The sequence below is a fragment of the Myotis brandtii genome, unplaced genomic scaffold (genome assembly GCF_000412655.1).
Source record: "Myotis brandtii unplaced genomic scaffold, ASM41265v1 scaffold36, whole genome shotgun sequence".
NCBI lineage: Eukaryota > Metazoa > Chordata > Mammalia > Chiroptera > Vespertilionidae > Myotis > Myotis brandtii.
In genome coordinates, this window is record NW_005363836.1 from 4,285,741 (window position 1) to 4,300,475 (window position 14,735).

Sequence of the window (14,735 nt, forward strand, 5' to 3'; positions counted from 1 at the left end):
TGTTAAGTAATTCAACTATAAATTTACAACGCAAGAATGCATAAAGTCATAGAAAAGGCTTAACTCAAGAAATTTAAGTAGGCTAATTCTGTCTACCTTTACTTTGGTTGTCTTATTTTCCTCTTGAATTATTTAAATAATTTACTGTATTCTTTGATTGACAGTGAATGGAAATATAACTCTCTTCTTGATGATATGGGATATATTAATGAGATTTAATCTTTCCCCTTATATAACAACCCATTGTGTCACTTAAAGAAAAGTTCCCTGCCCTGGCTTGGAGGCTCGGTTGGTTGGAGCATCATCCCATGACAAAAAAAGCGTTGTGGTTTCAATGCCTGGCTGGGGCACATACCTAGGTTTCAGGTCCAATCCCCGGTGGGAGCACATATAGGAGGCAATTGATCAATGTTTCTTTCTCACATTGATGTTTTTCTCTCACATCGATGTTTCTCTCTCTCAAATAAAAAATAAAAATGAAAATGAAAAAAAGTTCCTCGTCACCATGGCCAGCAGCAAGAGGTTTAAGAGAACAGGGAATAAACACAGCTACAATTCTTTAAAGTCATTCTCGACTCACTCTTCTTTCTCTTCTTTGCTAATTGTTTTCCCTTTCTTCTACACGTAAATAAAAATATGTATTAGTAGAGGTTCACCTATAGTATCTTAGTGTATTCCTAGAAGGTAGTGTATGTGTTAAAATAAAGTTTGGAGGGAAGAAGACCTGAGTTTGACCATGACTTTAAACAACCCACTTAACTTTATTGAGTTTCTACTTATCTGTGAAATACTGACAATAATTTTCCTCTGAATGATCCCATGTATGTGAAAGACATGTATGAATGCAGTCAGTCAATATAAACACATACACTCAAAAATATAGTCTAATAAAACTAAGCCTCTCTGCTCTCCTCTATGGAGTTAAATTTTTGTAAGAAAAAGGCAAAGACAATTTTAAAAATTGAGTCTTATAAAGAACCATTCACATGTCTGATCTGTAAATATATGGTTTATTTATGATTTTAATAATGAAACTAGAAAAAATCAGCTTAATAGAACATACAAATAATTTTATCAACATAGTATTTGCTGAGAAAGGATCCATTTGGTCAAACTATCACAATACTGAATTTCACAGTTAAACCCACATGCAGACTGTAGAATTATGTTACAGAATGTTTCAATGAAATGTATTAACTATAAAAATAATCCAATGCAATTTCCATTTAACACATTGTACCCAGTGCCTTCTTCAATAGAATTAACAAGTTTACAATCTTTCCCATAAAGTGCTATGCATTCAAAGTGCTTTGTAGCATTGAGGTTGAGATCAAGGAACAAATACTGTAAAGTTCCATTGTAATGCAGCTCAGTCATCAATGAAATCAGATATAATGTAGATGAAATTCTCTCAGAGGACAGAAATCAATGATGTGCCATCAGTGACACATCCTCAATAGGGGGTGGGGCTGAAGAACTTCATAGACATGTCATTACAGCCATAATAAAAACGAGTTTAAAGTTGAATTTATCATTTTTATAGTGAGTACCCTTTCCTAGAGAAAGAAAAATAGAAAGCAACAGAGAGATAGATATAGACAAAGAGAGAAAGTTCACAATGCTTCTACAATCCATTTTTTGACTGACACAAAATCCTCAATTCAATCAATTGTCCATGACAGCACATTTCAGACATTAGAGCACATCAGAATTACCTGGAAGGCTTGTTAAAAACCACCCATTGCTAGACCCCACCCACAGAGTTTCTAATTTAATAGGAATAACATGAGGACAGGAATTCGTATTTGGGACAGTTCCAAGCGATGCTGATATCTTGATCACATTTTGAGAATCACTGGAGGCAGCCAGCATGGATTATAAGATGATTTAGGGCAGCAGTTCTCAATTCTAACTACATAGTTGAATCAACCGGATTTTAAAAAAAACTGATGCCTACGCCCATCTAAAACTAATTAAATCTGAATCTTTGGGGTGGAACCAGGGGTTGAATCATTCATGCATTCAGGAAAATGTCTCATGAAAGTCTAATGTGTAGTCCAACTAGAAAATCACTGCTTTAGGACATTTTCTTTCACCTCACGTGGAGAAGAAAAGATAGCCAGACATATGTGCCCTTTGGACTATCAGTATATGAACAAAGACGTCTTCAAGGAAATCAAAATCTCCAGTAGGCACACAGATACACAGCTATTGCTAGCAATATCAGGGAGTAAATCAGAGAGTGACTGTGACTGTTGATTTACAATGCACTCCAAGGTTAGTTCACAGGTTTGAAATAACAGAACTTGGGAAGGTGAGCAGCACGCTAATTTAATCCAACTTTCTTTTCTATTGAATGACACCAACCAAACAGTCTAGAGTCTAGAATGTTGGTATATGTGCTGATGTGTAAGGTTTACCTGCTATAATTATTGTTACTCATTCCACTCAGCTCAATTATTTACTACTATGATTAAAATTTGAGTAGCCCCACAAATAAAGCCCCCAAGGACAAAATCTCACAAGCTTTTACCAGTCTACCTCAAGAAGCAAAACTACAGAAACACACACACACAAAACAAAGGGCATTTTGAAATAATATGTCCATTTATATCACCCTTCTGGCATAAATAGAAGGAATGAATATTTGTAAGTGATTATACATGGCATGGGATCATTTTACAGGTTCGGCGCAATCTTTAGTATTGAGTATACATAGAAGGACCTTTAGAACTCATTTTCACAGACAGAGTCATTAAAGCCCCAAGCCACAGTTTTTAAATAAAACTCTCATGTATGAAACTGGGAGTAATATTTGATTATAAATAAAAAGGAATTTAAACAAACCCTAGATGTCAGGACTGGGCCTTTCAGGTGATCTTTGGTAAAAGTCAGGCATTGGAACCCTATGAATTTGATTTGAATATAGACGTCTCAGCTATGTTGAATGTGTGACTGCCTCGGAGTCCTTTATTAGAAACCACTGCCCCTAAGGAGGGTCCTACGATCTGCCAGGTATTCTCAAGGTGCTTACTGTGCTTCTGACCAGAATGACACACTGGGAATCAGCTCAGACAAGCACAGTGAGTTTTCTTAATAAAGATAAAATCTAAAGTCCTGGCAAGATGCTTGGGTGAATCTTTCTCCATTCTTGAAGTCTTCCAGAAAACATCTTTAAAATATCCTAAAAAAAAAAACCAATAAAAGAGATAGTATATCTATAAATATAATCACTCAGGATAGTAGAAACTGGGCACTAAAGATATGGAGGCATCAAGGAAATAGCAGGCAAACAAGGAAATGCTAAAAATAATTTTGGCCTTTTGTTACCATCTTTAATATTTTACATACTAGTATATACATATATTATATATATTTCATATTTTCATATTTTAATTTCTTTTATATATGTATGGTTCTTAACACATAGATATTAAATTTCACAAAACTGCAGAAATTAAGGAATGGAGCCCATTTAAGGGCAAATAATCACAGCCATTCCTTTCAACACTAAAAGGGGGATGAATTCTGGAACAGTTTGCTTTCTTTCCTTCTGTGGTATGTCCCTGGGGCACCTTCTCCTCTGTAGTGCACCTTTGGGGCCCCGTAAGGGAGATAAGAAACTCACAATTTCAGAGATCTATGCTTGCAAAGGCCAAGGATGTGATTTAGAGTTGCAAAGGGAATAGAGTGGGTCCCTGTGTGTGCTTTGACCCCACCTCCATCTTACCCAGCCCTGTCCTGATAGGCTGGGTGCTAAGCAGCACAGAACTGAAACTGTGTGCTATGTGTATACAAGGACTGATAAGGGATGAGCCAGCCCAAAGGAGAGGGGACCCAAGGTGGGGTATCTGCTTAATCTTGCAAACAGATGAGGCCTAAACTCACCATCTGCCATGCAGTCTCTTAGGCCTTCTTGCTGTTCAGGGAAACATCTGTGTTCTCACTTTCTCTTTGCACTTTGTGCTCTTGCTTCTCTTGGATTCCAGGGCAATTGGCTTTTCCAGGGAGTATTTCCACAGCCTGTAGACCCTCTCTACTCAGCTCTGACTCTGTCTGTTGGGATAGTCCCAGTCTGACATCTTCAGACTTGCCTGACTCCTGCACCCCACCAGGGCTCCCCATCCCTGCTTCCCCTTCCTTTTGATCTGGCCCTAGCTGAGGGGCCTTCTCTTCCAGGTCTGAAGGTTCTCCTAGAGCCCCCACCTCAGCCTCTGATGCCCCAATCATGGTCACCTCCTCCGCTGCTGGTACCCTCTCCATGCTCAGCGCTATTTCCTCTGCTGCCACCTTCTCTGCAGACACTGTTTTTTCTAGTAACTCATCCACTTTGTGCCAAGTTTTCTCATCAGCAACATCTGAAAGGGAGGAGGCTGTATTTGCTTCTGTTTTTTCCTCAGCTGTCTTCAAATCTGCCAACACCTCTCTCTTCTCATCAGCCATTCCTGCCACTCCTTCTTCCTGGAGATCTTCTTTAGCCACAACCATTCTTCCTTGTAAGCTCCCAACCCCCTCTTCGTGCCCATTCTTCATCACTCCTGTCTCGAGAGAGCACTCTTGATCCACCTCTTCCTCTGGCTCCTCATCCATCACTTCCTCACTTAACTTTTCTACCATCACGGACTCTCCTTCAGAAATATCTTCTTGGGCCCCCACTCCTTGTCCCCCTTGTAAAGACCCTTCCTTTTCCCTCTTTTTCAGTCCTGTAAGGCCATCTTGATCTTTGGCTGCACACTCCTGGGCATGTCCTGCTGGGTCACTTTCAGGAGCTCCTAACACACCCTCTCCCCCAGGGCTTGGCCCCCCATCCTGATCTGAGGGAGTCGCCTTCTCCCCCTTCTCCCTGCAGAGTAGCTCTGCTCTGCCTTTATGCCCTGTGTCTCCAGCTTCTCTTAGTCTTTCCCCTCCTTCCTCTTTCCTCACAACTATTGTATTTTCCGGTGACTTTTCAAATCCAGGTGCTGCTTCAAGCATGCCCACCTCCCTCTCTCTCGGTGAATCATCCCCTTGCGGGCCTGTGTCTTCAGTCCATTCAGGACCCTCCACGGGTGCTGCATTCTTAACATCACACTCTGTTTCATCTAGGGGGCCTGGTGTCTCTTCCACGGGTCTTACTTCCTTCACAATTTCCCCCTCTTCCCCTTTAAACTTTTGCTCTCCTGCTGAAATATCTTCATCCTGAGGAGCTTTTGCCCTTGTCACCTCTTCTCTTTCAGATTCAGTTTCCCCCAGAGGTGTTCTTGGCCTCTCAGCTTTCCTCCTCTGTCTTGCTGCATCGAATTCCTCAGGTAATATTTCTTTCCTATCATCTTTCTTATTAGATTCTACCTCAGTCTCAACATCCTTCTTTTTCTCAGCTTTCTTACAAAGTTCTTCCAGGCTTTCCTCCGAAATCCTCATGCTGGTGGCCTCGGCCTTCTCAGAAGTGGAGGAGCTCAAAGGTGTTTCGATTCTCATAACCGTCTTCCTTGCTTTGGCTGGTTCCTCGCCCCCAAATACTGCCTCTTCTGAACCATCTGCTCTCTCGAATGCAGTGTCATCCTCAGGTGCCATGTCCCCTAGATCTATGGATGCTTTCTCTTCACTGTCCTCCATGTCTGGCTTTTCAGAGCCTGCCTCACTCACCGCCACCCCTCTCTCGGCCTCTCCCTTCTCCAGCATCACAGCCTCTCTCGGGGCTGCTACCTCCTGAACACACTCTGAGTTCTGAGCTGCAGCCTTGCAGGCAAACACTACCTTCTCCGAACTCTGCTCCTCTTCAGAAGCTGCCTTCTCTGTCTCCAGCACTGTCTGCATCAAGGCCTGCTGTTCAGGAGCCTCTTCTTCATTCAGACTTCCTGAGGCTCTTGCTGCTTCTTCTGCCATTGGCTTTAACCCCTCTTCATCCAGCTCTCTAGCCCCTTCTGCCTCTGCCCTGCTTGCTATGCCCTGAGGGCTCTCCCTTTCCCCAGTAAACAGTGCTACTAGAGCTGGCTGCTCTGCTGTTGGCTTCCACTCCCCCAAGGGAATCTCATTAATCCCTGCTTTACTCCCCAGTGTTACACCCCCTTTTTCTTCTAGTGTGTCAGCATCCCTGTGTTGGGGAGCCCCATCTTCTTCCACTGCTTCTTCTTTCTCCACTGTGTACATTTCTGATGCAACTGGCTTGGATTCTTTGTTTGAAGTGAGGGCTGTGCTTTCTTCCGCCACTAAAATCCTGTTTGGTACTATAAAGTAAGGTTAGAAAACAAGGTGACTTTAATCAAAGTGCACAGAGAGGAGATATTATATGTAATATTATGTACTACAAGAGGTATTATATGTAATATCAAGGGGCCATTGATATTATATATAAAACATTTCTCCATTCTATGATGATATCAACTATAACATGCATCAAAATGGCTTTTCATGATGAAAAGAAATGCTATCAAGTTTAATAGATACATTTATATTAAAGAAAAATTGAACATCAGAAATGTTGAATACAAACAAAAACTCCCTGTCTTAGAATAACAAAATCTCTCTCTCTTTCACACACACACACACACACACACACACACACACACACACCACCCCTCCTACTTTCATTTGAAATATTAGGAACTTCAAAAATTATGCAATAAAAAATAGTATTTCCTCTTCTTAGAAATCATGGTTCTCTACAGCACCATAATATGCCCATCCCAGCCCATGTTTTTTACACTTACATGGGCATTTAGCAACATAATCATAATACAGTATGAGCTCATCATTATCCCATCTTTTACCCTCACATTTTAAATGACTATATCTAGATATCGTTATCAAATAACTTTATAGCTAAAGGTAAGACTTTTTACTAAAAACACCAATTTGTATCATAGGTCAGGATGCCTCCCATCTATGTTCAGAAACTGATTGCCTTCGGCAAAGCAGGATCACAGAGCAAGACAAGACTTTGTAGCCTAGAACAATTTTCAATAAATAACCTTCTTGAAGTATTTCATAAGTTCTCATCCATAATTCCCTGGCAAATCTGGGTGTACTAGCTATCAGTACTTTAATAAATACAAATTCAATATGTTTCCTAAAAGTCTTCAAATGGATTTCTTATTATTTAACAAATACATATATTTCTGTTGAAATGATCTACACAAAATAAAGACATGTCATGCCATTCACCTAAAGCATTTTAATTTTCACACCATAAAATAATACTTTGAAAGGTAAGAGCTTGCTTCTAAAATGGTTATCTTAATAATTTTTATCAATTTAATTTTTTTCACTTATAGATGACACTGGACTAGATGTTATAAAATAAGATATCATACCAGGGTGTCAACCTCCAAATTATGTCAATCTATAAATAGGCAAATGTGTCTTCCTCATTTACTTATTTGCTTATTTACTTTTTGAGTAGCCATTTCACCTCCTATCCCATTACCAACAATCTACCAGAAACCTAAAGCCCTGACCTTATTCACATTTTCTGTAGTCTGATACCCCACCCAGGACAGTCTTATCACTCCATTTCCTCTCCTAATACAAAACACGGATGTCCTTTCTTGCATTCCCTGTCTCTTGTCAGCTATTACTAGAAACCATTTTGAAGTAAGGTAATAATAACTGACATTACATTTTCCTTAAAATAAATGCATTCAGAAGGTATTTTTTAATGTCTTCTTTCAAAGTAATAACACAGAAACTTCAGGCCTATCAACAGAGTTGGTGTTGACTTTTATAGACTGTCCTCGGCATATCAGAGTGGTTATTTACAAAATTGTATATAGAAAGTCCCAGAAGAAACTGTTGAACCAAATGTTCACTCAGAGAACATGCAGCCAATTCACCTGAAAGAATATCGTCCATTTTATTTCATTACAGATTATTTTCTGATTTAAAACAAAACTAAAACAGTGAGAAACTACAAAGCATGACAAGTCTCTTTAATAATATATCTGTTGTTATTCAAATTCCTACATGAAATATATTAAAATTCAGTTATGAAAGACATTTAAATAAAGTCCTCTGTTTTGCTAAACTGGCCTCTAAAATTATGGATTATTTAAAGAACATTCAGGAAAACAGGGGAATAAAATTGCCTACCCACCACATAATAATATACTATGCCTACATTTAAAAAGAGAAAGTACTAATGGCATCCAGCTGAGCTATTATATGAACACACACTGTTGGGGAGTCAGACATGACATTCCCAAAGCAAGGGAGAAGGAGTAATTGAAGCCCTTCTAAGAAATGTCAGTACAAAAATATGACATAATTTTTGATGGTTACCTCGTGGGCTTTTGAAAGAATGACTATAAGAGAGCAAGCAATATTCACAAATAAGGGTAATTTGTTTTAGTGGAATGAGTACATACTTGGGAGTCAGACAGACCTGGGTGAGAATGCCACCTCTGTCACTTACTAGTTGTATGAACTTGGGAAATAATGCCTCACTAAGCCTTCATTCTTTAATCATAACATAGAAATAGAAAACAATTTCACAGAATTCTTATGACAGTAAACCATAAGATGATTAGCACAGTGCCTGGCACACAGAAAGCCCTACAAAATCTTCCTCCCATATTCCTCTCCCACTGTTTACAATATATGTTCTTCCTTTAACCGGATTTGATCTAACAACTACTGTGCCTGCATTGTAGAATGTTTGGGGAACTCCTTGGGTTTAATGCCCAGTACAAAAGATTTGGATTCTCCAAGCACAGGGTCCTTGTCATACAACTCAGCCCACTGCATGTTCAAATGTCACCTGGCCCTCTTCACATTGCCTAGGGCAGTGGTCAGCAAACTCATTAGTCAACAGAGCCAAATATCAACAGTACAACGATTGAAATTTCTTTTGAGAGCCAAATTTTTTAAACTTAAACTATATAGGTAGGTACATTGTTATTAACTTAATTAGGGTACTCCTAAGGCTTAGGAAGAGCCACACTCAAGGGGCCAAAGAACCGCATGTGGCACTCGAGCCGCAGTTTGCCAACCACGGGTGTTTATGGGTGGGAGCTCAGGAAACCAGCATAAGTGCAAATATTCTAGCTACTGCTATTTTTTTTGTGTGTGAATAATAAAGTTTTGTTCTTTTTCTCTGACCCAGAAGTCTTGGGTCTTCTTCTAGCATTCATTAAACTATGGCTGTCTAACTTGTTTGCTTAAAAATAGGGTAAAATCTCAAATACCTCCCAGTGCTTGATGACTACCATTAAAAGTTTGAGGTGGGGGTAATGTGACCACATGATGAATAAAAAGAATACTCCCACCCATAAACATATGTGCAAATCAGGGTATTTTTGAAAAAGTCACCCACTAACAAATGGGAATCCTGATTTCAAGGACAGAGGCTATTTGAGCAGATATGCATGAGTCACGTCTGTTGGGTCACTCTAATTGGCAGCTGGAACGCTCAGCATCAAGAGCCAGGTCATATGCTGATGGCAATAAATTATTTCCTAATTTTTAAAATATAGAGAGTTCAAATAAGTTATTCTGAAGTGTGCCTTGGCTATCCATGTCTTCAACCTTCCTATTCAGTCAACTAACTTGAGTCTATAAAAAGAAGACTGGATATGAAAATCTCCAGTAAATATAAAAAATCAATAAAAAATCAATGTTTTTTATAATCCAAAATTCTTTTTTAAAAATTTTAGCTACCAATGTATTCAAAAATTAACATCTACATCTTTTATCAGCTTGAAAACTCCCCTTGAGGCCTCTCAGCCCCTCTTGCCATCACATTCATCAGTTGAAAAGAAAATAGACCTGGAAGGAGGAGGAACAAGGATAAAAAGATGGAAGATGGAAATGGGGCTGACTTTGGCAGAGGATTTCTGAAGGTTGTTTTTTTTTTTAGGTAATGATGTGCCCTTACCTGCACCTGTGTCAATCTCCAGCTTGGTCAAGAGCTTCTCCTCCTCATCTGTGCTGTTAACACCAGACTCAGCATCACAGGGGTAGTGGCAGCCAGGTTCCACAGCTCCGCCTAATATCTGTCCAACTGATTGCAGATTATATGAAATATCAAGAAGTATAAAAACAGGACATGGGAACATTGCTGAGCTATTTCACATCATTTCAGCAAATGGGGTTAATTTTAAAGCATTCACATGAATATGTGACCTTATTTTTTAAATTTATTAATTAAAGTTTCCAATTATGATTTTAAAAAGAAAAGATAATAGATTATGAAGTAGAGATACCCATGCAAAGAAATGCTTGCATTAAAAAAAATGACAACAGCCAGAAGCAGTGACAGATTTGCCAAATGCACATGCAATAGAATGATTGGAAAAGGAATTTGGTTGCCTTTTACTTTCCAGAAAGGTGTGTTATGGCTTTTATAACACCAGTCACCACTGCTATTTTAAATTGTTAAAACTACCAGAGCTGACTATACTATTTTATCCATTAGTATATTTTAGTGATTTGACCTCAATACTCATTCCATGATGTGGACAGAGCAAAAAAGCTATTGCATGATTCCTATAAATTTGACATTAAAAGCTGTTATAGAAATTCCTGTTATCTGCAGGTGATTACTAGCACAGAATCTCAAGAAAACAAAGACTGAACTTCAAGTCCTATACTCCATACTAACTGTGTCACCATGGGCAAGTTTTTAGCCTAAGCCTAAACCTCAGTTTACCCATCTGTCAAATAGAGGTATATATACTCAATGATCATTGGGAGGATTAAATACAGGGGTTGGCAAAAGTAGGTTTACAGTTGTGAGTACATGAAACAGTTTATTCTTGTATTGTTATTTATTGATTACTAGAGGCCCGGTGCACGAAATTCGTGCTGGGGGTGTGTGTGTGTCCCTCGGCCCAGCCTGCACCCTCTCCAATCTGGACCCCTTGAGAGATGTCTGATTGCCCGTTAAACAGGCAGTCGGACATCCCTCTTACAATCAAGGACTGCTGGCTCCCAACCACTCGCCTGCCTGCCTGCCTGATTGCCCTTAACTGCTTCTGCCTGCCAGCCTGATCCCCCCCTAACCACTCCCCTGCCAGCCTGATCAATGCCTAACTGCTACCCTGCTGGCCCGATTGCCCCAACTGCCCTCCCCTGCTGGCCTGGTTGTCCCCAACTGCCCTTCCCTGCTGGCCATCTTGTGGCCACATGGGGGCGGCCATCTTGTGTGTTGGAGTGATGGTCAATTTGCATATTACCTCTTTATTATATAGGATTGTATTATTTTCCACACAAACAACTGTAAATCTACTTCACCATCCCCCCATTAAGAAAAAAATATATGGAACATACTTATCTTTCACTATTAGCAAGTGCTTAAGCACTTAATAAACAATAGTTATGATCATGATGAGGATGAGCATGGGTATTATATGTAGCATCACCCAATGTGGTATGATTCTAGACAACACTGTAATATCAACTAAGTCTTTAGTTTCTGACATGTCCCTGTCTCCATCCCTTGCCTATCATCTGATGACCCATGTCCCTAATTCCCTGACATCTAATATTATACTACTTTATGGTTAACAAAGCTCACTCAAATAACACTTGATCTAGACCCGCCCTCCTAGATCAGAATATGATCTCTCCAAAATACCCTTGCCTTTCTTCCTCTCTCCTTCCCTTTCTCCTTCCTTCCTTCCTTTCTTCTTTCCTTCCTTCCTTCCTTTCTTCCTTCCTTCTTTCCTTCCTCCCTCTCACACTTCCTCCCTTCTTTCATACTTTCTTGCCTCTCATATATTCTGATTCAGTTGAGGGACTTTGAGGAAAACATAACTAGAATGTGGTCTCTTGCTTGGTTTAAGGTGAATTCTAAGTTAGTTGCTTACTGATCCCTCTGTGTTTGGAAACAGAGTGTAATGTCTGTCTTATTAGCTTTGGGGCAGGAGGCAATGGAATGACTTAACTACATTAATCTTAAAGGAACAAGAATGGAAATGAGAAGAGGTGCATCGTATAGTTCAAATGTATTCCCTTTAAAAGTTTTTTTGAACATCGATTTTCCTCATTCATACAGTATGCCAAATAAAAATGCTTTTTAATAGTTTAGAGATGACATCAACTTATGAAAATTAGGTTATACTTGGGTTTGTTATCAAGTCAACCTTTATTTTAGTAACTTTAGAAACATAGTACATATAAGTTAAATATCATCTTCCTCATTCCAATAATGTTAACACTGCATATCTAGAGTGCTTAAATAAGCAGTGTTTTAGGTCTTTGCATATAAATCTGCTTGGCTGACTGAGCATTATTAATCCCAAGGATGGTAGAAGAGGACAAAGGGAGGAAGTCTGATTTTGTAGCAATTACTCGGAGCTTTGTTTCATCAGAGCCAACAAGACATCCATAAGCTGTAAAGAAATATGGTTTATTACACAAATAGAGCTTTGTTTCATCAGAGCCAACAAGACATCTAAGGTTTATTTCCAAGTAGTCCATAAGCTGTAAAGAAATATGGTTTATTACACAAATATCAAATCATTATGTTGGATACCTAAAATTAATATAATGTATTATGTCAATTATACCTCAATAAAATTTTTTTAAGAAATAAGTTTACACTAATAATAAGCAATAATGAAAGTAAATAATTAGCAGCTATTGAACCAAAAAACTATTCTAAGAAGCCAAGCAGCACTAGCATAATCTGAACATTATAACTCACTCAGGATTGACAGTGTAGCATGAAGTTCCTCTGTCTCAGGACTGTAACCACCACTTGCCCATGTCTGCTGGCTTGCCCTTGGAGGGTTACGCTTTGGAAGTAGATGAAAACCTATACAGTTAGCTGTTTGTTGCCTGCTTCTGATTCAGCAAGAATGAGACCCTAGCCTGAGCATCAAGGACTTATTATGTGTGAGACCAGAAAATGCCTCACTTGGTCATTTTTTTTTTCAGTTCTTGTGAAACTGAACCTTAAAAGGAAGAATTTGGCCAGTGTCCAACCTTAACCATTTTTGACCTGTCATAGGGGAGGACTGCATGCTGAGACTCCCAGACCAGCAATCATTTTGTTCTCTCTAGTTAGCCCTTCATCCCTCAAGGTTCCTCTCTTTTACCTCTCCATAAAGATGACCATGAAAAGCAAAGGTCATTGTCAGATCTCATAGCTTTTGTAGCAAAACGGAAGAGGGTCATATAGCGAATTTCTTAGAAAAGCCTTTTTGTCCACTCAAATGAAATAGGATATTTTAAGATGTTTTTAAAACACTAACATATTCTTATGTTACAATGTTAGCTTTTTTATTATAAAAGAGTATACTTTAAAATAATATATACTGTATTTTTCCTAAATATAAAAGTAGTACATATTCATTATCTAAAGCTTAAAAAGATAAAAAGTACAAAGAAGAAAATAAAAATTGCCCTAACTCAGAAAGAACTAATAGTTAACATTTTTATGGATTTTTGAGTATTTTTTACCCTACTCAATATAGATAGCATTTTGTATCCCATTTTATTCATGTAGCAATATGTTGTGACCATTTTACATACCATTAAATAAAACATTTCTTCAATAACTGCATAAAATTTTCTAATGTTTACTAAAATTTGGTTAACAAATTGCCTATTTGATATTGAGTTATTTTCTTTTGTGTGTGCATGATTATAAAGCTATATTAAATACCACTTAAAATCATTTTTTATTTATTTTTGACTATTCCCTTAGGATAAATTCCTGAAGTTGCAATTGTTGGGCCAAAGAGCATGATGTTTGTAAATGCTTTTGATAAATTTCAATCATTCTTCAGAAAAGAAGGTATCAATGAGCAATTTTACAGATAATGATAAATGGCCTTATGTCCCTGTACTATTGGCAACAATGTCACAAATTCCACCAATTCTTTCTATATTTGATAATTTAGTAATTAAGAAGTGGTGGCAAGAATATGGTTTTCAATATTAGTAGGCAAATTTTCTAAATTAATTCCCTTTCTTCTGCTTGTTTTAAAACAAAACAAAAAATTCCATCTTAGAACATGCTAAGAATCCTGAATAATTCAATATCAGAAGAAAGTTTTACCAAGGACTTTTTATCTGAATTTTAAGAATGTAAAAAGGCCATAAAAGCAGAAAAATTATATATCCAAGTTTGTTCCAAGTTCCTGGTCACCTTGAAAACTATCCCTGTGCTTTGATCATTCTTTGTGTAGCCAATCTGTTATCTTCCCAACAACTCACCATGACAAAATGCATGACTAACATCATCCACCTACACAGTAAAGATGCTCCTGCGTTGCCTTTGGCATTGAAACATGGCCCATAAACACCCAGGATTAATTACAAACTCAAGACCACAGCTGTTCAAAGGTAACCGCTGCAGAAAGCTAAAGTCTATCCTCCTCACAGTAGCTACAGTGATCTTTTCACAACTTTGGATCATGTCATTTCTATACTCAAATATTTCCAATGGCTTTCTGTCTCAGAATAAAATCCTCCCCATGGCACGCAAGTGTCACCCTCAACTTTTGTCTTTGACTACTCCCTGGACTGTCCATTCTTCTCTTATTACATTGGCCTACTTTTCGATCCTTCACTCAGCAACTGTACCTCCAACTTAGAGTCTTTGCGTTTGTTGGTCCCTCTCTTTCTTCTTTCTTCAGATGACAGAGTGGCTTACCTCTTCAGTTCATTCAGGTCTCTGCTCAAATGTCCCCTCCTCAGAGAGCCCATCCTTGAAATACTAACACTTCCTCAAACCATAACTCTTTTCCCTCACCCAGATATATTTTTCCTCTAGCACTTTGCCTAGATACCCCAGGACATATTTATTTTCA

General features: G+C 38.5%; 1 protein-coding gene across 2 annotated transcripts in view; it reads right to left on the bottom strand.

The window, feature by feature from the left end:
• Window positions 1-1,002: 1,002 nt before the first annotated feature.
• The window catches only part of ERICH3 (glutamate-rich 3), a 109,230-nt gene continuing 95,497 nt past the window's right edge, over window positions 1,003-14,735 (bottom strand). For both annotated transcript variants that reach the window (XM_005871917.2, XM_005871918.2), the window contains 3 exons: window positions 9,851-9,976; window positions 3,889-6,206; window positions 1,003-3,184 (listed from right to left, as the gene is read on the bottom strand). In XM_005871917.2, the coding sequence (XP_005871979.1) occupies window positions 3,907-6,206; window positions 9,851-9,976 (2,426 nt within the window). In that variant the 3' untranslated portion in view covers window positions 1,003-3,184; window positions 3,889-3,906. The remainder of the gene's footprint in view (window positions 3,185-3,888; window positions 6,207-9,850; window positions 9,977-14,735) is intronic.